This window comes from Bombus flavifrons, chromosome 10 (genome assembly GCF_040668555.2).
Source record: "Bombus flavifrons isolate JBK064 chromosome 10, iyBomFlav1_principal, whole genome shotgun sequence".
Classification (NCBI taxonomy): domain Eukaryota; kingdom Metazoa; phylum Arthropoda; class Insecta; order Hymenoptera; family Apidae; genus Bombus; species Bombus flavifrons.
In genome coordinates, this window is record NC_138451.1 from 4347169 (window position 1) to 4373968 (window position 26800).

The following is a 26800-nucleotide window of genomic DNA, read 5'->3' on the forward strand; positions in this document are numbered from 1 at the left end:
TTAATAAAATATTCATCATTTTTATCCATGTTTCATTCCAGTACAGAGTAAATATTCTTTGTTTTTAGTCAGCACATCAAATTTTTAATGCTATCTTATGGAGACATTTTGAACATTATAATTTTATGAGAACTGGGGCTACAAAACTATCAAATCAGAACAATGTGTTATAAAATGGAAAATCAAGAAAAATTAACATTCCTCGTTTTTTACCCTTACCCTTTGTATGTATTAATATTATATATTATAATCATTCGGGAATATGTATTTTATGAATGTGATGGAAACTTAATGCAATTATAATAATTTTTCTCATGCAAACAAAGGAATGAGATATATTATTGATTAATTTTAATAGATTTGATCAAGATTTTTAAACATAGATATTTATATAGCAAGATTCTACTGAATCCTTTAGTGATATTAGTAAATGGTCAAAAAAGAATGCAAGAATAAAATGTAACCAAATGAAATGTCAGTGAAAGTAATTCATTTACAATTAGAATTCCTTGTACACGATCTTATATGGTTTGCTTGTTTCTGAGAATCACTGTCTTCATCACTACAATCTTCATCGTGGGTATGCGTCACATTACGTGGAGTTTCTGGCCTTGGGTGTGGTATTTGATTATTCGGACAATCCACGTACAAAGTTTTCTAATAATTAGTAACATAACCACTTTAAATTGTGTTCTGCATATACATATAAATAATATTAAAGTAAAAAGCAAACTTTTCAACACATACAGTAGGTTTATTCTCTTCTTCTTCTTCATCAGTAAGTTTGAATGTCCGAGATCGACTAATCATTGGCGTTTCCATAACAAATCTCTGTTCATGAGCAACTGTACTCTCGTGAGGCATCTTAATAATATAAAATAGAAACATTCAATCAAATAAAAGTTGAAAAATTTTACAGTAATCAATAAAAGGTCTTAATTAACTTACCAACATAGCAGGAGCTCGAAACATGTATGAAAATGGATAATAAATGAGGTTCAAAAAGGTTGCTGCATAAAGATCAGCATACCTTACTACTTGACTACTGAAAAAGGTTTGCCTACTTCCGCTGCGGAATAATGAACCCATCATTCCATAAGATAAATCCATTTTGTGCGTGACGTCCCTTATAGATGCCCGCAACTTGGAAATATCAGGTTTTTCTTTTGTGCTGCTATCTAAATTTCTGTACAGAAAAAAGGAATGAAATTATGATTCATAAAAATTGTTATAATCTTAATTACAGTAATTTTTTCTTACTTGTACATTTCTCCTAGCATAACGTCTAAATTTTGTAACTCGGCAAATAATTGACATTTGTCCGTCCAAACATGAAGCTCTTGCACCAGTTCAGGCACTATTAAGAATGTTCGCCATCCTCTGATCTTTTTACTCTTCAATATATCACCGAAGATATGATCACCAACATATAATACGTCTTTACCCTTTGCACCTATCAATTCGGTGAATACGTCACAGGAACCTCCTGAGTAAACTTCTCCTGTTTTACATAAAACGTTTTATTATAATTTTTTTATCAGATTGAAATATTAATTTATAAGATATATTAATTGATTTAATAGCGTTAATTTAATATATATTAAACAAAAATAATTCTTCATATTTTATAAAAACATATTTTATCAAATACCTGTATGAAGTGGGCCCTTGTGTGTTCCAAGTTTCAGAGCTCCAGTTTTGGTATCTACTTGCCGCAAAATAGTACCCTCACCAAAAAATAATGGTTTCCTAGCATCTACTACGATAGTATCAAAATACGTTTTCCAATTTCTATGCGGTTCGTCAGGCTTTGAAAGAATTAACTTTTTAAAATAACTTATGCTTATTAAAAAATGGACTTTTATAAATTAAAATTAAATACCTTTGCACCATGTGGAAAATCGAAAAGATAAGTCATAATTTTATCAGTAAAGACGTAGTCGCTATTCGTTAAAAGAAATATTTTTGCTCCACTTTCTCTAATTCTATTAAGAAACATCGGCAGTCTCTTGTCTTTCTTCACGTATTCGTCCAAATTTTCGATAGTTTTCGTTTTTAAATTACCGTGAAGGTGTATCCAATCTACAGCATTTCGTACATCTTGGAATATGCTTTTAAAGCTCATTGTAAGCTCTCCTTCTTTTACCCCTGTTTTTTCTCGCGTGTATTGCGGTGAATTCGTGAAAAAGTCTATCAAACAGGCTAATAAATATGTCTCAGGAAGATTGAACAATGTATTGAGCACGTATACCCTGGACTCGTCTAATTGTAAAAATTTATTCGGATAAAGTTCGTATACTTGTGAACTAAAACATACGAGGAAAAATGTATTAAATAATTTACGTTTACTTTTTCAAATTAAAAATAACTAGACTGTGGACTTTTATACACTTTATAGGAAATTTGAAGATGGAAAAATACGAAGAATGTACATAATACGCTAAGATATATAAAATATCCAAAATAAAAACGTCTGTAACAATATCAAGTTCTGTTATATGTCATGTTTATATGTATATAATCCTCAGTTTACAAATAAGCTGTGTGTTAGGACTTACTGTTTTAAAAATTCAAAACCATGAACGCAAACTAGGATGTTTCCATAAGCATCCACTTTAAGGAGGTTCCCATAAAGAGTATCGAACCAAAGTCCCCGCACCGGGAAACTGGGATCATATTCGAATGCTTTAATTTCCTGTGGATATCCCAGGGACACTAGACGATCTTTCAATAGTGTAAAACCCAGTTGTTCATACTGTGGCGACTTGTATTCTGAAATATTTCAAATAATATTTTAATAATATTACAACGTAACAAAAATACGTTTATAATTTTTTAAATTATATTTCCTTAAATCCGATTATTATGAAAGAAATAATATATGTTTTTATTTACCTGCTAACGTGTAATCCATGTCGAATCCATAGAACTTGATATTTTCTAAATGAAGGCTACGATTCACAAAAATTCTGCAACAAAAGTAAATGATAATAAATTTTAATCGCTCGTTTTTTTATTTTCTGCGTGGTCACATTTAATGAATTAAAGCATTCATTTATGAAGATATGAAAAATATATTTTTTATTAGTATGTCACAGTTGTGAATTATAAAAATGATATATCAGAGCTTAGAAGAACGAAGCTTCTTCCTTAAATCTTTAATTTAAAAAAAATTATTTAGAAAATCGAATTTCTTCGAAATTGACTTTATTTTTTATTTAGAATTACATCAAACCTGTTTACAGCAATTTCCCGAGCCTTAAGAAAGATTTCTGAAGTAGCAACTAATTCATCTGAATAAATTGACATGCGTGGAATTCTCACTATATCGGAATCGCTAATTCTCCTCGCTGCATCTATTTTATCTTCTGAATCATTCATTTTTGTTTTAAATAAAAGCTTTCGTATTAATGAAATATTCTGCGCCCTTTTAACACGAACATACAGAAAAAGATTTATTTGGAGGCTATGAATAATCCATTTCAATTGTTATTATCGTTGTGGTATAGAAACGTTTTCTTTTTTCTTTCTTTTTTTTTTTAAATTTAAAATAGAAAAGAATTTCGTCACCGACCTTTTAATATTAGTCAATTCTGTATATGTTATCAAATCTCTACTCTTTGCAAGTATTTTAACAAAGATTCTGCTTTTATTGATTGCAAATATTTTTGCGTTGTATAAAAATTACGAAGAAAATATACGTTTGACATAAAAAATAATGTACAACTAACTTCCTTCATAGCACATAACAAATATAAATTTATGGAAAATTTAATTGTTAACAAAGATTATCTTATATACTTTAAAGACACAGTATTCACTAGAGATTTGCAAAAGAATTATAAAAATATATGCAAGAAAGGATAGGGGACGAAGTGTTGAATAAGTAAGACAAGAAAAGATTTATTATATCCATCAACTCAATTTTAAAAAATAGTGATTGATGTTATCCGATCGATAATAGTATCTATTTATATAAGATTCACAACTTCAACGACGGTGCACTTAATTACAGTGAAAAATAATTTATTAAATCGATGATAAAGGTTAACGAAGTAACGCAACTTGTTTTTGCTTCGATATTTTTCACATAATTTATGCAAAATATACGCATTTCAATTCTTTGAATCGAAACCTTTCGATTACATAAAGTCTCTTTAATAATAAAAAATGGATAACAATGTTACTAGATCGATTTGAATTATGTATTTTCGATCTATATTAAATACTGTTAATATCAATGAGAGTAAAGTACATTCATCCCGGATGCGTGATAATTATGTCTATGTTCGACAACATTTCCGGAAGAAAATTATAAAATAAATCTATGATACATATTATCAAGAATATAAATACTGTCCAATAAACTCCAATAAAATACTCCAATCAAATGGTTGCGTTGAAGTTGTATTACGGCGTCTTTTTGTACAATGTGACCAAACGTGGTTTAATTGGATTTACGAATATTATTACACGAAAATAAATATTTTTAAATATTTGTATCTGTTTTTTGGTTAATAATAGAATAGTAGATAAAAAAACTTTGCTTTTATATTCTGATCTATATCATATTGTAACAATCGTACAGCCTAGCTGGATGATAATCATAAAAACACATATTGAGAAATAATATTGTGGAATAAGCGTAGTCACTTTGTTAAAGAGTTATCGTTGTAATGCTAATATGTACAATAAATGACTACAAATACAATTATGATTTACTTTATAACTTCTCACTTCGAAAGTTGTCAATGATACCGATAATTTTAACGTGTCTGAGATGAATTAAGTTATAATCTTAATTAAGTTATATCAAAGTGTGCCTAGTTGCCACTTGTAATAACTAAAGTTCATTTGATAGAATGATACTTTAGAAATTATCAGGAGCACTAAACATGATGAATGTTCAATGTAACATTGGATGAGGTACGTTAAAAGCGAATAAAAATCGACACTGGTGTATATTAATAATACTCAACATTTATTCGTAAATTACTAACAGTAGTTGTATGTTATTATATCTTTTACGTCAACGATATAGATGATAGCTTATAGACTGATCTTGACAACGGACAAATTTCTAACACAAGAGAAAAAACGAGGAACTTACTCGTTTTGGACGCTGCGTCGCGAGTTCACGAAATTCGCAGCCAGTAAGGCGTCGTCATGCACATCCTTCAGCCACATTTTTTCCTATTTTCAAATAATCATCAGCACCTCGTGATCGATATGCGTACCTGTTAGTCGGTAATAACAGCTTCGATAGAATGGGAATCGGTAAAAAATGAACATACGTGTGAAGTTTAACGAAGTTAAATCGAAAACAAGACATATCACCTTCGTTTCGTAAGTTTATCGCGAGACATCGGCTTCCTTTCTAGTCATGACGCGGTTTATGTGTTATTTGTGAAACAACACTGCTATTAAAAGTGTTTTATCGTTTGTAACAGAATTAATTTTTTCATACAATCGATACAGTTGTAGAATTTAAGAGGTTGTAAAATTATATTAGGTATAGACGATTATGTCTATTGTTAAATTACAGAGAACAAAGGATCCATTGCATTTCATTATTCCTATGAAAATTCATTTACTGGAAGGGTAATAAGTTATTCCAAACAACCGGTTTTCCATAAGAAAAATAATGCAACAGTTCAATGAACAAGAATACATCGTGGGTGTACAAATGAAACTCGTGTTATAATTGAAGTTAGAAAGATTCTATGGCTCAAAACAAGACAGAAATCAATAATAATAATAAAATTATGTTGAATACTTCATTAAGTCTTCACTGCAATTTTACTACTCTTGATCTCTATTCTTAATCCGTTTTTTGAGCTATAGAATTTTGCTGACTTTCCCTGCACTACGAATTATGATAGAAAAATGATCGAATCATCAGTATGTTGATACGAATATCAAGAAAGATGGCAAAATAATTCAAAAATATATATCCTACGACATAATCATCGAATATCATTTCGAAATAAATTATCATGGATTTTGTTTTAGATAATTTATTATGGATTCAAATTCAAAGAATGATTTTTGGAATTTCATTTCTTTCGAATGATAATAATGATTATAAAGAATAAAATCATTGCGTAAAATTTAGCCACAATTCTATCATTGAAATACATCTTGTAGCAAATCATTAAACATTCAGATACTTTGAAACGGTAGTATAGTCGACATAAAAATAATAATTAATTGTAAACAATCTTGTATAATTACGCTTGAGACATGTAATTTATGTTATCAGTGGCGCGATGAATACATTATTCCAAGAAGCGGTATTTATAAAAGCGGCGAACTTTATGAACGCTATTTATCCGCATTATCTCGGTTAAATGTGCCTTTTCAAGAAGATCAAAGGTTCCATTCAGATCAAACTTAGGAATGCATATATGACGTGATAAATATTCGTTAAGGAACTCTTGGTGAGCAATTTGATTCGGAATGAAAATTACCCTTTAATTAGTTTTATTCGAAGCAATCTTAATAATATATCCGGATCATGTATATAACGGATAACAAAATGTTCGATTCGAAATTCGGTGGCAATAAGAAACGAGAAAACCAGATCGTATACATTATGAGTGATGCATGTGTCACGTATACTAACTCTGAAGAAAAAAGAAATTAAAGCTTCGTTACTTGATAAAAAGAGGCTTTAATTATCGTTTAATACAATTTTGATAACCAAGAATATATCTTAAGTCCACATTACGTCATATTATACTCATTTTTTTAATTAATCTAGCTTTAACGTAGATAATATTAAAAGTTTCTGACATGCACAATTTTCAGTTGGCTTTACCGTATCACTGAAGTTTGTACTTGAAAGATAATTCAGCTTAATTATTGTCGTAATTATTTATTAATTTTATTGATCCACTGATTTTATTTAATCAATCTTTTTCTTTTTAGAAAGACTTCACTAATTTAAAGACCACTGTTCTTTTGTTAAAAATGTTACACGCGTAAAGGCACGGAAAAGATGATCACAGTAATTGATAAAAAGAAAAGTGTAGGTCTGATAATACACGTGAGAACCGCGTGGCTAAAAACTACGATCCGATCCGCACGATGATAGAACGTTAACTGATCCTTGACTTGCCGAGTTACCAGTTAATACGCGCAGATAGCAATTGATTCACCGACTTCCGGACAAAAATCCGAACGCACACCTCACTTGCTGTCGTTCTAGTAAGACATGAAGATCTCTTTAACAGTAGAGTAGGTATAACGAAACACTTAAAATAGGAATGAATATCGTTGCAATTAAAATTTCATGGTCACACTCGGTATTTACATATGTATGTTGCCTCATACTGATGCCCGGTATTTGGGAATAACTATGAATAGTAACTATCTTAATACACAACTATGAACTACCATCTATCGTTATTACGTAATTAATAATACTTATCTCAATAATATTGTTTTTACTTAATTAATTATTGGTTTGTTAATATACACGCTGCATCGTCTGTATCGCCTATATTTTACAATATAAGAAACAAAATTTTCGTCATGATCCGATGTTTCGAAGCCTAAATAAATAAAAGAAATTCATTATAAATTTCAAAATATGATAGAATAAAAGATTTTTAACAATTTTTCAGAATAATATATTTTTCGCGTTTCATTCATCACTTTTTAAATATTTTACAGAATTTTTACATATTTATCAGTCATGAAATTCTCCTACAATTCTGTTAATTTATAGACGTTATTGTGCATGTGGAATTAACGTGAGATTTAATGAGGAATGCTTGTTTTATCTTGCTGAGTGTCGCAATGCTGTATAACAAGATTTATTGCATTTCTATACTATCATTTATACTTTATGAAGTAAATCTATAAATGTAACTCAAAAAGCAGGGTGATCCGAGCATCACAGCTTAGAGTACAGCGATTACCAGCACGATCAAACCTAGAACTTTCTTGACGGCTAGTTTTTAGAAAAATTTCATCTCTTGACTAATTCAAAACACGTACAAATAATCCGTACGTGAAATATCCTTACCAATTGAATCTTTTATGCCTTCTTTCAACACACTGTAAAACCTCCTTTATTAAAAATTACTTAAAATGTGAAACGTTATTTAATTTCTAAAAAGAAATGAATTTTTTAATAACATATATGAGTTTGTCGTCAAACAATCATTTATGATTATCATCACCTTATGTTAAACCATTTTTATGGAACGTGTTATGATATGTACACATTATAATATTTCTGCACTCAAAATACACGCTTAACTTTTTTCAAACACAATCTTACTCAACGACTATACAAAACAGTACGTCGTACATTCATCCATCACCGTACCCAGTACCCATGCATCATGAGTCACGTTAGCCTGGTTCGTTATATTATATAGGAGCCGCTTCGTTACTGATCTAGACCCGACCTTTACCATGCAACCTACATTTTATTGAAACTTCCGATCTATCTTATCCTCGCTATATATATATATATATATATATATACATACATAGATAAGTGCACCAATTGTTACTACGTTTCGAGGATGTCTTTCAGTTATTTATCGATTGTATAGTCAGATTGTATACTCGGATAAAGCATTGTATACGGACTACAGCGCCGTAATTGAGAAATTCCAACTGGTTAATCATCGTAGCTGGAGAATATCGTAGGAAATGAATTTCTCGTGTGTTTCATAAGATGAAGAAATATGTTATTCGAAATAATGGGAAAACATGTTGCATCGTTTCCAGAACGACTAAAATCGAAGATTGTTATTCTTGTGAGTCAATTGAAGAATTCATATTTCATCAATTTTTGTCTTTTTCCAGAAGAGAAAATTTTTTATTTTTACCCGTTTTTTAATGAAATATTCATTATATTACGCAACTGCTTATTACATTAAATATATTATATTACGTACATTAAATATTACACATTAATTAATTACTTATATCGATTATTTTTTATAATATTAATCCGATTGTGTTGTGAGTCTAACATCTATATTTCTATAAAATGTGTTATTATTAGAAAGATTGGAAAATATAATATCTCATTGTTTATGCGATGAACCCTTCAATTCTCGACCACCTTAAACGTTTAAGGTCAATGTAATTCAACGCGGATTTTAATTGTTCTAATGTGAATTTCTTTTGCCGGTTGTTTCGCATTATCGACTTTCGGTTAAGTCGGTCAAGCATTGTACGAGGATCCACGTACCTATATGTGTTTCTGCTAAGCTATGCATCGTTCACACTTTCACTCTACTTATTCACTGTCTGCACCATCACCACAGAGTTAGCCAACGAAAATGATGTGACTAATCAATTTAGAAAATTCAAAATCTAGACAATAAATTCCTCATAAAGGCGGGACAAATTTCTTATTAAAGGAAATTATGTTTTTAAATAGATACGAATAACGCATAAAGAGAGAAAACATCTCTTTTCTTAGATACTTTGTTTTTAAGTTTTACTACATTCCAATGCAAATGAAACATTTTACGCGCCAGGTATTATATATATATATATATATATATATATTACATAATATAATACATTTGCGTTTTGAGTGATAGATGTTTTCACTTCGTCACTTTATCGACACAAAATGTACAATATCATGTAGAGTAACTCACGAAAGTATCTGAACACTTATCATAAAATAATGTATATGAATATATTATGTATTTTATACGAAATTCTTTAAAATATTATTTTCCATTATAACATATCGCGAGTATCAAACAGTAAAATTTAATTAATAAAATGAAACATTGGAGATGCACATAGGAGTTACAAGATGTTTATTGCAAACATACCTTTGATAAAAAATTAATATACTATATTACTATTATTATACTGTAAAATTATTTAAACCTTCGTCTTTTATATGAGCAGAAGTACGAAACACTGCAGTTAAAATACTTATGAATCGTTGGGAAATTGAACTTCTAAGAACAAATTAAGAAAAGAAAGATCTTGACACTGAATGTAATATAAGATAGCATAAGCTCCTTTCACTGAATGTTTCAAAGAAAATATCATGTACTTAAATCGTTGTGTCGAGAAAATTGCTTAAGAATTTCTGAAAATTCTATTTCCACAAACAAATTAAAAAGAAAAGAATCTCAACAAAAAATATGATAACGAAACGCACCTTGATAATTTTGCTTCATTGAATGATTTGATATATCACTGATAAGAAAGAAAATTGATTAACGAGTGGAACATCACAATGCAAGCTTCTATTATTCTTATTGAAAAAAGCAATTTCACACGGGTCGAATTTAAGATCTCTGTTTCGATCGTCATTCAAACACGCGTGCACGCGTTCGTCTACTTATTTAGTTAGATGTGCCAGCTAAAATTAAATTCTAAACATAACTAAAAGCGCATTTCTCAGTCGCATTTTGCTTTGTTCGAACAACGACTTGCACCTGATAATATGACATACATGTACGGCGTTGCGACATTATAGTAATTATTACTAATTAATATTATAGTAAAAATTACAATTAACGTATATCGAAATCGTAATTGTCATGTCTTAGTGAAGATTTTTTAAATAGATTGCACCCGTGTCTTAATGCGATATACTTAGGATCTATTAGAACATATTGAATAGACAACAATGAAGCCTAACGCACTTCAACGCGTATACTACCTATAACATTGGCATGAATCAACTGCGTAGTACACATCATTCGACACGGAACATATCTTTATGTATCAAAGAAACGCTCGTGCATATATTTGACCTGGTTACGAAAAATGCATAAGACCTCTCTCTCCTAAATATGGTACGTAATATGGTCGAAGAACTCGCATAAGTCACGATACAAGAAAGAGGACGGTTGCCTCTTTGTCTCAAGGTAGCTGCAACGTGAGAATAGGCACGTATTACATATAGCTATGCTCTTCGAATTTCTTTTTCAAATTTCTCTACCCGAGGCGCTCAGAAGCTTGAAGCACGTTGTGAATGGCACATAACACACGGTACAAAGAAGAAGAGTATTTGAACGACCGAAGGAGACGAGCAAACTGAATCGAGATCAGAGTTCCACTTCTGTAACCTAGTCGAGGTCGAAGTCTTATTATAAGATCTGCACTTTGCGGAAGTTTCAAATCCTAAGACCTGAAACGAAATAATCGATGAAATATCGAATTAAGTCGAGTGATGTAATTTTTTAGAAGTTAAGCGAAGAACTCCGACTAGAGGAAATTTCCATAGGTGGAATGTGGCATTCGAAGTGAGATAAAAGAACAGGCCACACCGGACTGACTTAATGAGGCATGGAGGGGCATTGCGAAATATCGTATTTTGCAATATGTTTAGCGTTTCCATCTTGCATTCGAAAAGATATCGGCTAATGGTACGATGGAATTTGTTTTTAGCTTATTATCATAGATATCTAGACGGATAGCATACATAAATATTATTTACTATGCTCATATTTGGATGTTTAAAAAACGAAGTCTGCATAAAGATAAATAATTCTTATCACATCATATTTTGATAATTCTGATCATGTATCGTCGATACAAATTTTATCCAGTTATGGAATAAAGGTACTATATACATAATTTCTTTTTATTCAAATTTATAGAGGTATTATAAATTCTTGTATGCTCTCGAGCATTGCATCATCTGCATTGCAGTGAGAAGAAGTTAAAATATAGTCTACAGATGCGAACAAAGAAGTTTTCCATATTTACGTAAAAATTAGTGCATAGATACGTTCGGGTAAGAATCGAATGCTTTAAAAATTAGCAGTCCATCTTTTAAATCATCTTGCAGGAATTATACGACGAGATGCAGATCGTTGCAGATACGCGCGCGCGCATTATTGTCATAGCAGAGAGAGAGAGAGAGAGAGAGAGAGAGGAAGGGAGGGGCGGGGGAAACACGACACTCAAATCTGGTCTCTCAAAAATGATTAAAAACTTCATCAATAAATTAAATCTATAAAATCTTCAAACACACATATTTCTGAGATTATCATCGCTGACACTGAAAATGATTAATATTCTATCTACTAATAAAATTTGGTAATGAATATTTTTCGAAAGTAATGTAATCGCAGGTGAGTAATGAATTATAAGAGATACCACAATCGTAAAGTAGATATGATAAAATATGAAAAGAAATTTACCTGTGACCTAATTCACGCTTATCTGTTCGTAGGGCACTTTCATTGTAGTTATCCAGGTCTTGTTCGCTACAATTGTTCTTGGTCATTTCTATACCGTGATTTAAAGGGGAGCCAAACACTGATCGATAAAAGGATTCTTCGTAAAAGATGTTTGACTCATCCGGGAATCGAACTTTGCACCCTGCTTCAGAACATTCGAATGCTGGTTACTGGTCGAAGAAACATCGTCACGTGAGTAAAATTGTGTGAAAAATATCAAAAAGTATTTAATCCGTGATTATTGACAAAGTTCACGAAATCTAATTTTCAGTTAACATTTCGCCAGTTAAACACGTTTCGTTAGCATATTAATAGCGTATTGTACTTTATTGTTCGATAAAAAACGCACAGTACGGTGCACCATGCGTGTAAGCTTGATAAAAGGAACAAATAGAAATAGAAGAAGAATTACCAGTTCTGCCTGGCGTAATCAGCACGTCCACATTTTCACAGCTCATAACAGATCGATCGAAACTGAACCGTTGGAAAATCGATCATAGAACGTTCCGAAAAGAGAACGCAGGAAAAGAGAAAGAGACAGAGAATGAAATCCAGAGTTATTTACGCGGCTCATTAACTTACCAACGCGAATGACAACGACGTACTGAGTTCAATGAAAATTCTTAAATCGAGTTACACGCGAGCAAACAACACGAAAATATGGCGAGAATAGCAACGACGATAAGAAGGCTGCAGGGGTCATTCGCGTGACGATGATAGATTAGAAGGAAAAGTACACAGAGAAATTTGATATAATCAAGAATCAATTAAACTAAAATATCCTTTACAGTATCATGAATGAAAGAAAAAATATAAATTTTCTGGAAAAATGGATTTTTATTTTATGAGAGAGGATGATGGTAACATTACAATTTTAATAATTTATCACTTGAATTTTTATTTTTTGTATCACTCTTTATATAACACTCATTCATTATGATGCGTATTTTATAAATTGCAGCGTAATCTGCGTTATATATTAGGTCATATAAAGTTAACAACGATTTGAAATTCCAGATATAAATTTAATACAACCGATGACAGATCATATGCGTCTTAGAAAGAAATTTGCCAAAATATGTTAGAAAGAAATCGGCCAATTAAAAAGATAACCTTGTATATAAAAATGAAATAATGGAAACAATAGAAAAGAAAATAAATAACTGGGAAGTAACATTTATGGATTTAAAGCAAAGATGATCCCCTGATTTCAGAAACAATAATAAAAAAAAAAGAAGATAAATGAATAAAGATTAATATGGATTTGAAGTATAAAATAATCTTGAATATCTCTATAATAAAACTCGAATTTGAAATAAGATGGATACTTCTTAATCCACGGAACCAAATAACTCGGGACAGATAAAAAGCGATAAAAAATCTTTTTAATCTTGAAATATATTACCTCCTTGCTAATGATTAAAAACACAAGTCTTTATGACAAAATAGGAAATATACTGTTATCAGTAAGATGTTTTGACAGTCGTTATCTATGTAAGTCTCGACAGCATGGATGAAGGAAGTGTATAGAAAAATATCACACGCGATTTTCTTGAGTAATTCTGATCAAACGAGCATCAAAACATAAACTGTAATTGTTCAAATGTGAAAAACTATGGTACAACGGCGAAAATGCAGAAGTTTACTTTTTCAAGACCCTAAAATCACTCACAATCATGATGGAAATATATAAAGTTGAACCAGTTATTTTCGCGTAATATGATCGAGCCGCCTCTGATAGTGCGTAGGCTGTTGGTACGGCCTTGGCGATCTTGTGAATACTGTAAAATTTTGTGCTTTAGGGTCGGGTGGCTCGTCTGAGATAATAATAAGTGGACTGCAGATGTTCGTGCAAATTCATATTTCTATGAATACATATAATTAAAAAGAATAAAAACTAAATACACATTCATTTCATCAGTTACATATTGTAATTATCTTGAATATTTTATATATTTTTACATATCATGTGCATTTTTACACCTTTATGTTTCCCATAAATGAATAAACTTCTTCAGTATAATAAAGCACTTCATTTATTATAAAATATTAACGATTATACGATAGTGAATTTGACATATGTTTCATGGGCATATTGCGTATGCATTTAATGATACACAGCCCAAGATAATTGGACAATAATTTAGTCTATTAAAAATAATTAAATTTCTTATAACGACGTAAAAATGTGGTATATTTACACCAATAATGCTTTCCAATAAGTAAAATATACGATAAAATAAACAAATTTAAAAACATTAAATATACGTATATAGATAGTAATTATGGAGTGAAAATAATCTTTTATTATTAAGAATTAAATTTGGATAGAAAATTATAATTCTATTAATATTTTTCAAAACATTACTCTGTTTTATCAATTTTTTAATCAAGCTTCAGCGAATTTTTAACATTTGTCAGATACAGTTAACGAGATATTAATCACTAACCTTTGACTAGCTTGTCGATACCACTTTTTATTTCCACTGGGATCATTTTCGTGTTGAGGTGTAGTAGGAACATGATCCCCGTGCGAATTACAATTCTCCAATTCCATGATTAACTAGAAAGATAGAAAAAAAAAAATTTGTCAATTTATCGATAAAATAAATTTCTAAATATTTTCGCACATGACAATCTTTTACCACGATAGATTTTTATGCAAAATATTATTTTAAAAACTATGACTTAACATATCATCAGAATTATTATTGTATCACTGAATCATTCAATAATTAAAAACATGTTTAAAAATGAAATTAATCCAAACATATTATAATTAAAATTTCTTTTTAATAACAGTAAATATTTGCGTGTTATACAAAAGATATACTTTTAAGTAAATTGTAAACAGCAAAAACTGCAAATAGTTATAAAGCAGAAGATAACAATAAAATAATCATGTCACAAAACAATGATAATTATCAGTTACAATGATATTATTTTAAAATATCAAATTGTCACCTGCTAAATTGTTTTATCGATATAAAAGCCAGAAACAAATTGTCGCAAAATAATGTTATTCGGAAAAATGATAAAAAGTTATTCAGCCATTGATATCAAGTATCCGCCAATTGAATTCGTTATCGGAAGTTTAAAGAGAACGTACCTAATAAGCTCGAAATTTTCAGTGCTATATTCAACGTTTTATATAAATACAAACACAGAATAATTTTGAAATATTCTTGTTACTTAACTTGAATACTAACACACAGCACGACAATCTGTCATTCGAATACCAATTCCACACTATCACCACAATGCGAACCTCACCGCAAACTATAAGATCTATTCACTGAATAGGGTTAACGTGTAGGCAGGTATGCCAATGCAGAAAATCAAACTATTCCTATGCTGGTTTCGGCTACTCATGTATTCATGACAAGACTGCATATGTTTATACATTTATAAGAAATTTCAACGTGCAAAAATGTACATAATATGCAAAAATATATAACAAAGTATAGTACTCGTTATAATTAGACTGGATATTTAAGAAATTAATTTATATTTTATAAACAATAGAAACAATCTATGAAAGGTTTGATTCATCTACTAATTATTATTACTAGACTACGGATATTTATGTATTTAGTATTTATGAAAAATACATATTCAAAGACTATGTATATTCGTAATTTTACCATAGTATATATTATAATATTTAAAATATTATATCATTATAATATTTGACACAAGAAATCTTTGTTTAGGCTCTATTTCTTCAATTATATTCATAGATATATGAATTTACATAAACATATCCGTAACCTATTCATGACACATGTGCCTAAAATTCATTTAAACTGAAATATTACAAATAGATGAGATACATTGAAAATGCATTACAATTTATAATAAAATAATTTCTTCTTTATATAGTGAATAATTTGACAATGGATACGATATACGATTTACAATGTAATAGATTTAATTCAAATTGCAAGATGTGCAATATTCAGAGATGAGATTCAGAGGTTCAGTTGAGATGAAAATAGTTAAGATTTTAGTATTCCGTAGCGTCTATTAATAATGAAAATCTTTGTTAAGTGATGTATATGAAAGAAAGTGATTACGTAATATCATCGTAATATTCATGAGAACAACTATATATACGTGTGCGCGCGTGTGTGTGTGCATGCATGCGTGCGTATGTCATAAATATTTAATGACGCTACATCGATAGATTTGAAGGTTTATATAAAATTGTAACAGATTTATTACGAGATTTTAACAAAAAATTATAAAAGATTATAAAGTTACTATAAAAATATAAAATTTCCAAATATAAATGCAAACGTTAAGTAAAAAGGATTTAAATGCAATAAAGTAATTTTGTGCAAGGTAATATTTTAATACTATTTTTATGCTGATAATATTACAACAACCTATTTTCATTTTACGTAGATTATATATGCATAAAGTATTACAATCACTAAATAAAGAAAAGCAACATAAATATTTGTCGAAAAAAAAGGGAAGACCAATTAATAGACATTAAGATAATTTTAAAGAATCATTTGCGTATGAATTTTTAAACAATTTTTTAAATTATTATAAGAAAGTTGATAAAATTACACTACATACTTAAAAAATCGCTGATTCTGCGCTACGTTTCCATTTTTCGTATCAGCATGTGATGATCGATGATTTTTCAATGGGAAGGAGGTAACAAGGTAATTATCAGTAAATGATGCACCTGCCGGATAGTTGAGTTGTAAGTTGTATGCGAATCACTTTGACCTGTAAAGGCGGCGAACGAATTCGTTCGTAGCGCCGTGCGTAACCCGTCCGTCCGCTGTCGCCTGAACGCCATAATTCGAGGTAAAATCCCGTAATTCGTAAATTTTGCTATTCTCCACGCGTCCGCGGTACACATCGTGTAACTAATGACAATTAAAACGCAGTCCTGAGTCCCCTGTGGCCAAACAATTACGTTGCATCCTCTCTTATTGCGTAAAATTAATCCGATTTAGGTGACCTCGACACGACATAACCTCTAACAACCTGTCGTCTGCTGACAATTCCCGATGACCACGGCGACACAGGTCGTGTGTATATTTGCTCAATTCAAGTTCCGTTAAATGCGCGTATGAAATATTACGGCTCGGAGTCTTTGGAATGCGTCAGGTAGTGCATGATCATCAAGTGCACCGCCAGCACACGAATATTTCATCGTAGCCCAACCCATTTTCTTATTCTATGATATATCGTTTATTACACCGTTCCACGAAACTGTGTCATTCGAATCAACCTTTTTTTTTATTTATTTGTTTGCTAGCTTTTAACAGAACTTCAGATATTGTAACTATTTATTCTTTTCTCATTTTTTTTGTGAATAGTGTTTTAATCCATACATAATAAAAGTACATAACCTTTATATCGATGTTGAATTTGTTGTATTTTGTTAGATTCGTTTAAATAAACAACAGCGCGTTCGTTCTTTGATTTTATGTGATACTGATGTTTATGGTTACTTAATAATTTTTCGCTATTTAATTAATTTTTATTCATATTCTATGAAATTATGTAATATTATATTTTCGCACTGTATTTTTTTCTGAAATATAGTTACGAATATTTATTGATATACAAATGTAATTTTATATATTTTTTTAAGTTGCATACATATCTTTTTGATTTGTAATTAGCTTTTGCTTGTTATAATATGTAATGTATGATTTTTTGTACCCATATATTTGACATTTTAATAAATTTCATTTTTATATGGAAACTTTGTTTTCTTTTCTATAATACCATCAACATTGTTGCACCTTCTATTTACATAAAAATCATTCATGGAGCAATATCTTTTATTTAAGTATAATATAATTTTGTATTAAATGTTTATGCATTTGAATACCATAGAAGAATATTTTTATATAAAGTTATATCATTTTCTTGTGTTGTATGATGAGCATTTCATGTTCATATTATCTGTAGATTAATAATTATTCTAATCATTTGATATTAATTATTAAAAGCAATGCTGTGCTAAGACATCAAACTTTCTAATATTTCTGGCCTAAGTGTGTGAAAGAATTAAATAAATCAAGAAGATGAATAATCAGGCATTCAGTTTAGCTGAAAGACTTATTCCTTCAACCTATGTACAACAAGGTTTAAATGCAAAAAAAGCACGTGAAAATCTTATAAGACACTTCATCGAACATGTAAGATTTCAATTAATATTCTGACAATATCATTTAATTACTAATATATTAATATAATTGTATTATATCATTTAATTACTAATATAAATTATTTTAAAATAGCAAAAATGGCCAGAAGAGGGTTGGGATGATGCAACAATAGAAGCTTTTCTCTCAGATCTGTCACAAATGGACAGCAACAATTTTCCTTCCAATTGTAGTGTTGGAGAACGTGAAGCAAGAATCGTATCGAACATTGTTGCAAGGCGACATTTTCGAATGGGTCATGGCATAGGAAGATCAAGTGATTTAGAAGAAGTACAACCAAAAGCTGCAGGAAGTAGCCTAATGTATAAATTAACAAATGCTTTAGTACTTGAAGTCATTCGATATATGGGTAAGATAAATAATTTTAAACTAAGGTTGCTCAATTTTATTAAAGCTCTTAAAATATTTGTTATCTAAGTGCTATATTAAATATTTTTTCATTGCAGGTGTAAAAAGCATAGCAGGTTGTTTTCTATCACCAATGGCTACAGGCATGAGCTTGGTATTATGTATGTTAACATTTAAACAGGATAGACCACGAGCCAAGTATGTCCTGTGGCCTAGAATTGATCAAAAATCAAGCTTTAAATCAATAATCACAGCTGGATTAGAACCGATTGTTATTGAAACCAAGATAGTTGGAGATGAATTAAAGACAGATATGCAAAGACTTGAATCTCAAATGGCAGCTTTAGGTGAAAGTGTTGCTTGTGTGCTAACAACAACTAGTTGCTTTGCACCCAGGGCATGTGATTCTATTGATTCTATTGCAGCGCTTTGTACTCAATATAACATCCCACATTTAGTAAATAATGCGTATGGGTATGTTTATGTATATTATATATGTACTATAGCATTTTAAACATATTATATTTGAACAGATGTTATATTATACTTTGTCAATAGCTTACAGAGTACGAGATGTATGCATTTGATTCAAGAAGCATCACGTAAGGGCCGCGTCGATGCTTTCGTTCAAAGCACAGATAAAAACTTTCTAGTACCAGTTGGTGGTGCAATTATTGGCTCTTTTGACAAAAATCTGTTAGATCGCATATCAAAAATGTACCCAGGTCGTGCAAGTGCCAGCTCTATTATGGATGTAATGATAACATTACTAAGCTTAGGAATGGCGGGTTACAAACAATTAATAACACAACGTAAAGAAATGTATTCATATTTAAAGGAAGAACTTGGCAAGTTAGCAACCAGACATGATGAAAGATTGCTAGACACTAAAGGAAATCCTATATCAATGGGAATGACTCTTCAGTGTTTAAGTCATCAGCATGATAATAAACAAGTTACAATGTTAGGTTTGATGTTATTTCTCCGCAATGTTAGTGGTACAAGAGTAATAACAACAACAGAAACTAAGCATATTGTTTCATATAAGTTTGAAGGTATGTGACCAAAAGTATGTACGTGTCTAGTATATTTTAATGACACTTTCAAATTCATTATATTTTTCATTCATTTAATTTAAATTAGGTTGGGGAGCTCATAATAGTAATTATCCAGTACCATACTTAACTGCTGCTGCAGCTTTAGGTATGAAGAAATCAGATGTGGACATGTTTATACAACGATTAGATAAAGCTTTGACAAAAGTAAGGAGGCGTTCAGCTCCAGTTACACCGACAGCATCTCTTGCTGGATCCAGTATTAATGGAGATGCAGTAGGTACTGGAGGTCCTGGAGAATCAAGTACAGCTTCAACTAGCCGAGCAAGTAGTAAGGATAGTTTGAGAAAATGAACCGTAATCAACGCAACTGGCCAGTCGAATCAATACATTAATTTGTAAGTAAATTATTACTTACAATTAACACATGTTGCATATTTCTGAGGAACGTTTTACATTTTTATTTTTAACTGAAATACTTAATATTCTTATAATGTAGTTACTCAAAGTTTATATTGAAATATTTGTATTTAATATATAATTTTATTTCTCTAGATTAAGTTAAATTACTTCTCAGATATTTATTTACATGTTTAAAATAAAAAAAATAATATTTTATAACAAAAATATATTCTAAAGAGATACGCAACAACAAAATGTGCTGATTCGTCTGTCCATTTGCGTTGTAACAGTGTCAATTGTCATGAAATAAAGCAAGAGAGTTCAAACAATATTAACATCGGAATATCTAAGCTAATATTCGAGGAGGAAGAAAATGTTAGTGTATTCTACACATTCATTAAAAGATATTAACTGGTAAGCGCTGGCCACAAGAATATCTGTTATACTTGTTCTATGTTACAATATATATGCAGTTACTTTTTAAACAAAGCATGTCTCATATATCTGATAAATATCTGTTGTTTATCTTTTGGAATATTATTGCAATACAAAATTAATTTTCTGTAAAAGCATATTTCTGCTTAAATACATTATTCCACAAATTACCAACTGTAATCCCATTAAAATTAGTTTAATATCCTTATGCTGATCATTTGTATGTTTTAAAGCAATTACAACTTCATATTTTAAATTTAAAGTCACCAGTTAGCATTCTTTTGTGTAATTTATTTGTGCTAGAATATTAAAATACTATAAAAAAAATTCACTTCTTTTCACTTAGAAATAATATAATTCTATCAATGATTATAGAAAAAGGACATGTTATTACTAAGAGAGATTTATAGTAGATACAATATTTGCTTAATCACACTATTATAGAAAGTGTGTACAAAAATTAGAAGCACTATATATGAAAAAAAGATACTCCACAACCTGTATAAATTGAATACAGATATAAACATGCTATTTATGATTTTAAACTCTTTTTGTTATTTATTTTGTCAATGTTCATTTGTAGATTACATTATAATTTCCTGTACTAATAATATCTAAATTTTATTATTATCAAATGTAATGTTTTGCACAAAACAACAGTATTACCTTTTCAATATTTTTAAGGAAGTAATGAATATAAGTAAATTTAAACAGCATATTATATTACTAAACACAATCATTTTCTAAGTGTCTATACAAATTTTTGTGTGCATTTGTATTGCACATAATAACTTGTATATGCACATTTAAAAAAGGCATGTATTTAAAGATTCACCTTTGGATAAATTATTTTGACAGTGTTATCTTTTGATATGTCAATATGCATATTCCTTCAAATATAGTAAGATAAGTCAATTAATATTTAGTACAATATTTAATAAAATCAGAGAAAATATCAAAAATTAAAAAACAAGTTTGAAGCATTTAGATGATTCTGATAATTATTTTTAAAATATCGATGTTTACAATATTATTTATATTTAAAAATTATTTATTGTTGAATTTTATTTTAAAAGTTTATAAACTACAATATGTATTTTAATAGTTGCAAAATCTTACTATTTAGCCACCTGTTGTATATTTTTTAATAATATAATATAATGTTTGTTGGTAATATATTAATATTAACTCAGAAGAAAGCAATATAATGTACAAAATTAATTGTCAGATTATATAGGTTGTTAAATCCACAGAAAAAGATCAAAGGTAGAAAATCGATACAGTGTTATTGTACTTAGTATATTTATTATATTTGTTAAGTCATAAATGAATTTTGAATAATTTCAGGAAAATGGATAATTTCTGAATTAATGAAATGTTATAAAAAATGTTATTCGAGGTGAATCATATATGCTACTATAGGATATATTATCATTATAAAATTATCAATAAACAAAGGTAACATAGTAAAGATTATAAGAAGATATACATTATAGAATAGTACATTGTATTTTAGTATCGTACTTTATGCTAATGAAATTCCTATATATGTACATACACATGTTTCTCATTTCTGTATTATGTACTTTAATATTAGTTGTAGTATATGCATTATTTTATTTCATTAGTTTTATATATTATAATTTTATATCAAAAAGGCCAGCTCACATATACATATATATTACAAAACCTGCCTTTTAAATGAAACAACGATTTTTAAGGTCCTACTTTATCAATATATTTTAATTATTTTTGTATCTATACCTTTCAATTTTGGTCAGTCATTGTAAGAAAGGAACAAATCATATTTTTAAACAGACACAATAGACATATTATTTACTAAAAGTGTCTCACTATGAAAACAAAGTATTACAAACGAAATTATGTAGAACTTATTGAGTATGTCCCACTTGCTACATTTTTAAGTTTATTGCAGTTAATGTGTACTATTGGCTGTGAAATATTTTACCTAATATATGTTGTAAATTAAGGGAAAAATTAATTATTCACAATTTCATTTGAGTTACAATTTTGAGAGGGAATATTTTGTTGTTTACTGTTAATATTCAAGGAAAAATCTATATATTGCTGATATTGTATATACATAATTGTTTTAACATTTTTAAAAATAAATATATATATACATATAAGATATTGGAGATACTAAATGTAAACAAATTATACATGTCTTGAATTATATACAAGAAACCGCTAATCCCAATGTTACATTTTCCTGATCATGATAGATACATATGTATTTACTTAATTATGTTGTATTATCTAAATAACCATTTTACACTTACTGTACTTGGTTAAAATTCAAATGGAAATTAGAAGACATCAATTCTACTTATAAAAGAATTGCATTTAACTTACTTATTTAAATATATATTTCCATTTGAAAATTTAAACAACGTACACCAATATGGTAGTATATACATAAATATGTACTACTAATCAAAGGTATATCTAGGAATGCTTTATTTGTAAAATATGCAACTATTGGGTAAATAAAAGTAAAAATGTTAAACAGAATTGTTTTATTCAGTTCATAGTATTACCACAGACGAGTCAATGGTATTACCAGGTATAACCTCAGACGACTATACGTGCTGTGACATTATTTTCAAATATGTATGGAATGCTTTTATCATTCACTGATAAGGTCGGTAAAAATAAATGATGTAAATTGGGAGCACTGTAGTTTTATTTTCTGCACAGGATTTTTTAATATATAGGTGTGTTTTATATTCCAATTTTTATTTAGTATCTAATAAAGCAATCATTAAATATAACCTGTAAAAATTCAAATATACCAAGTATAGGGATGAATTGAGAATTAATTTATTGTTTGATTCTACTGCTGTTTTATATCAATAGAAATTATTGTTGTTACAATAAAACACATTTATTGTTGATTAAGGTATTTATTATCACGTTTTTATATTATCTTTTTAATGATTTATGTTTGCAAATCCATGAAATTATAAACATGGAAATACCAGAAAATAATAATATTTATGATTTATTTCAGGGTACATAGAATGGCAAAAAATAAAATACAAGATAAATTTACAAAATCGAAACCTAAACCTGTTATTTCAAAAAAAGAAAGTAAATTTAAAATGTCTATGTTGAACATTTCAGTTATGGTTTTATGCATTGCTGTTGCTATTTGGTTCAGTTATAGAGGATACTTAGAAACAAGAGTGAATACTCCATATGATGTAAAAAAGGTATGTTGTATACTTTTATTTTTATTTATTATTTTGTTTCAACTAAGTTATTAAAAATATCTTTACTTTCATACAAAAATTCTATCAAAACTAATAATGGTATTATTTACTTATGAAAAATAGCTAGTTACAGCCTCTGGATTGGATGTTGCAGACAGATATTGGGGTACCTATAGATCAGGTGTTTATTTTGGATTAAAAACTCGAGATCCACATTCTTTAATAACAGGATTGATGTGGTATTTCCCACATTTATTGCGTCAGGATAGAAGTGGCCTTAGACATTGGTGTGAACAAAGTGATAGACTAGATAGGTGAATAAAATTTATTTCATTCAATGCTATTTTGACAACTTTTTGTATAATAGTTGTTATTTAATTTGTATTTAGATATGCATGGATGGAGCATGATGGAAGAACATTTGGTGTTCAAGAAATAGTGGATAATTCAGCTATTTTAACTACTACATTTGTTAAAAGACCTGGTGGTAAACATGGTGGAGATTGGACTGCAAGAATTTCTGTAACTTCTAAGGATAAGATACGAGATGGTGAAGAAATTTCATTACTTTTCTATACTGCCATTGAAGAGAATGTTAAAGGATGGATTAAAGTTAATTTTGGTGATGAAAAACAGTTAACAGGTGTAGAGGGGAATACCCAAGGTTTAGGTTCGTTTACTATAAATCTTAATATGATACATGGAACTGTAGAGGAGCACTCTTTTCTAGCAACTGTTGCTCCTGGCTTAAATGCCTTGAAAGAAACAGTTCTCCAAAATCTAAGGATAGCATTTCATAAAGGATCATCAAAGGAATACATAGTTCTAGCAGGTGAACAAATACCATTATCGGTAGATGGAAAAAGAAGAGATGCAAATTTTATTGCAACACAAATAACAGGGAAAATTCCTTTTGAAATTGAAATTAGTTATGAATCAGGTAGTTTTATTAACAGAGTCAACAAATTAATTGGTCAAAACTATGACCGTACTTTAGAAACACACCGAAAATTATTTGATGACAAGTTTGAGAAGGTGTTTAAATTAAAGTCGAAGGGTTATACAGAAGAAGAAATTAAATTTGCAAAAATGACGTTATCGAATATGATAGGCTCTATAGGCTACTTCTATGGAAGTTCACAAGTTCAAAGTCAATATACTAAAGGTCCTGTGCCTTACTGGAAAGCACCTTTATATACTGCTGTACCTAGTAGAAGCTTTTTTCCACGAGGATTTCTATGGGACGAAGGTTTTCATGGCTTGCTTATATCAGTTTGGGATTTAGAAATCGAACTAGATATTATAAATCATTGGTTCGACTTAATGAACGTTGAAGGATGGATTCCGAGAGAAATGATTTTGGGTCAAGAAGCTCTAGCGAAAGTTCCAGAAGAGTTTGTAACTCAAATAAATACAAATGCAAATCCACCTACATTTTTTTTAACGTTGCATTTTATACTTAAGCACAAAAAAGAAGAGATATTAGAAAAACATTTCCAATTTTTTGATAATTTGTACCCTCGTCTTCAGACATGGTTTAATTGGTTTAATACTACGCAAATTGGAGATATATCAAGTACGTATAGATGGAGAGGTAGAGATGGAACAACTAATAAAGAATTAAATCCAAAAACGCTCACATCTGGATTAGATGATTATCCAAGAGCTTCTCATCCAAATGTCGATGAACGACATGTCGATTTACGTTGCTGGATTGCATTTGCAGCTGATATTATGCATCAGATCAGCGAAATGTTAAGTCACTCTAATAATAAATATCAAGAGACCTATCAGTACTTATCTGATAATAGTTTATTAAATAAACTACATTGGTCACCAAGTACACAAACGTATGCTGATTTCGGATTGCATACAGATAAAGTAATTCTACGAAAAGTAACTCCATCTTCAAGATCACATCTACAACCGTCGGAAACAATACGAGTTGTAATGGAAGATCCAACTCTAAGATACGTTGATTCTTCTTTCGGATATGTCTCGTTATTTCCATTTATTTTACAAATTATCAATCCCAGTTCTCCACAGTTAGGCAAAGTACTACAGGATTTAACCAATCCTGACCTATTGTGGACTAAATATGGCTTACGATCACTCGCAAAGATATCACCGCTTTACATGGAATATAATACTGAACACGATGGTCCTTACTGGAGAGGAGCTATTTGGATGAATTTGAATTATTTGACAGTACGAGCAACGCACTATTATTCTAACATTGAAGGTCCATATCAAGACAAAGCGAGAAAAATTTATCAGAATTTAAGAAAGAATTTAATACAAAACGTTATTAAGCAATATAAAAAAACTGGATACATATGGGAAAATTATGGAGATGTTCATGGAGAAGCAAAAGGCAGTCATCCATTTACTGGTTGGACATCTCTAGTTTTATTACTTATGGCAGAAATTTATTAATCATAGATTCGTATTGTAAATAGTTTCATCTATAAGTATATCATTTGACTACAAGCAGAATCAAAAGATATTGCTGATATTCATATACAGTAAATGCTGTGAATATTGGCTATTTTGTTGTTATGCATAAAAATGTGATAATATCTGTAAATTATCATAAACATTTATAGGAATGTATACTTTTTTATATAATAGAATGATACTGATTAAATACAGACATAAATTTTAAGAAATAACAATAGTACAGAACTCTTATCTACAAGTATTGTAATCACGTAAAATTAATTATGTACGAAATCTATTTTAATAGAGATCTTAAATAACATCAACAATTTACATATTTTTAGATTAACTCCCTAACTACTTCTACAATATAGTGATTATAATTTAAGTTAATAAGTATTAAAATAAATTTTTGGTTCTCATGTAGATTATATTTGATTTTTATATTTTATTTATAATTATTATCTTATAATATCCCAACAAGGAATAATCAA

The 26800-nt window shown here is 29.5% G+C and overlaps 3 protein-coding genes and 2 long non-coding RNA genes across 25 annotated transcripts; 3 read left to right on the plus strand and 2 right to left on the minus strand.

Annotated features, from left to right (window-relative positions):
- Nucleotides 1-70: 70 nt before the first annotated feature.
- On the minus strand, nucleotides 71-17070 carry Nt5b (5' nucleotidase B). 15 transcript variants are annotated; one of them, XM_069122203.1, is made up of 10 exons: nucleotides 16891-17070; nucleotides 5111-5193; nucleotides 2896-2969; nucleotides 2559-2772; nucleotides 1883-2306; nucleotides 1652-1808; nucleotides 1261-1501; nucleotides 949-1186; nucleotides 748-864; nucleotides 71-657 (listed from the first exon to the last, which is right to left on the minus strand). In XM_069122203.1, exons 1-10 carry the CDS (start codon nucleotides 17068-17070, stop codon nucleotides 490-492), a joined length of 1896 nt encoding a protein of 631 aa, XP_068978304.1. In that variant the 3' UTR covers nucleotides 71-489. The 15 variants fall into 15 exon arrangements, with proteins under 15 accessions (XP_068978304.1, XP_068978303.1, XP_068978309.1 ...); XM_069122202.1 differs by lacking the exon at nucleotides 5111-5193 and adding an exon at nucleotides 14642-14754; XM_069122208.1 differs by lacking the exon at nucleotides 5111-5193 and adding an exon at nucleotides 14642-14754 and having other exon boundaries at nucleotides 16779-16919.
- LOC138184339 (uncharacterized) lies at nucleotides 9217-10410 on the minus strand. The gene is made up of 2 exons (XR_011174312.1): nucleotides 10157-10410; nucleotides 9217-9342 (listed from the first exon to the last, which is right to left on the minus strand). It is a non-coding gene; the product is annotated as an uncharacterized LOC138184339 (long non-coding RNA).
- Nucleotides 12313-13845, plus strand: LOC138184340 (uncharacterized). The gene is made up of 3 exons (XR_011174313.1): nucleotides 12313-12383; nucleotides 12463-13051; nucleotides 13209-13845. It is a non-coding gene; the product is annotated as an uncharacterized LOC138184340 (long non-coding RNA).
- Nucleotides 16738-22992, plus strand: SecS (Sec synthetase). 5 transcript variants are annotated; one of them, XM_069122222.1, is made up of 7 exons: nucleotides 17183-17321; nucleotides 18176-18364; nucleotides 18467-18740; nucleotides 18838-19213; nucleotides 19298-19794; nucleotides 19883-20192; nucleotides 20350-22992. In XM_069122222.1, the coding sequence occupies exons 2-6, from the start codon at nucleotides 18251-18253 to the stop codon at nucleotides 20146-20148; spliced, it is 1527 nt and encodes a 508-aa protein (XP_068978323.1). In that variant the 5' UTR covers nucleotides 17183-17321; nucleotides 18176-18250; the 3' UTR covers nucleotides 20149-20192; nucleotides 20350-22992. The 5 variants fall into 5 exon arrangements, with proteins under 5 accessions (XP_068978324.1, XP_068978322.1, XP_068978323.1 ...); XM_069122224.1 differs by having other exon boundaries at nucleotides 20487-22992; XM_069122223.1 differs by lacking the exon at nucleotides 17183-17321 and adding an exon at nucleotides 16738-16867 and having other exon boundaries at nucleotides 19883-22992.
- On the plus strand, nucleotides 22960-26684 carry GCS1 (mannosyl-oligosaccharide glucosidase). 3 transcript variants are annotated; one of them, XM_069122196.1, is made up of 5 exons: nucleotides 22960-23094; nucleotides 23180-23296; nucleotides 23666-23867; nucleotides 23991-24181; nucleotides 24257-26684. In XM_069122196.1, exons 2-5 carry the CDS (start codon nucleotides 23268-23270, stop codon nucleotides 26301-26303), a joined length of 2469 nt encoding a protein of 822 aa, XP_068978297.1. In that variant the 5' UTR covers nucleotides 22960-23094; nucleotides 23180-23267; the 3' UTR covers nucleotides 26304-26684. The 3 variants fall into 3 exon arrangements, with proteins under 3 accessions (XP_068978297.1, XP_068978298.1, XP_068978299.1); XM_069122197.1 differs by lacking the exon at nucleotides 22960-23094 and adding an exon at nucleotides 23399-23554 and having other exon boundaries at nucleotides 23137-23296; XM_069122198.1 differs by lacking the exons at nucleotides 22960-23094; nucleotides 23180-23296 and having other exon boundaries at nucleotides 23727-23867; nucleotides 24022-24181.
- Nucleotides 26685-26800: the final 116 nt, after the last annotated feature.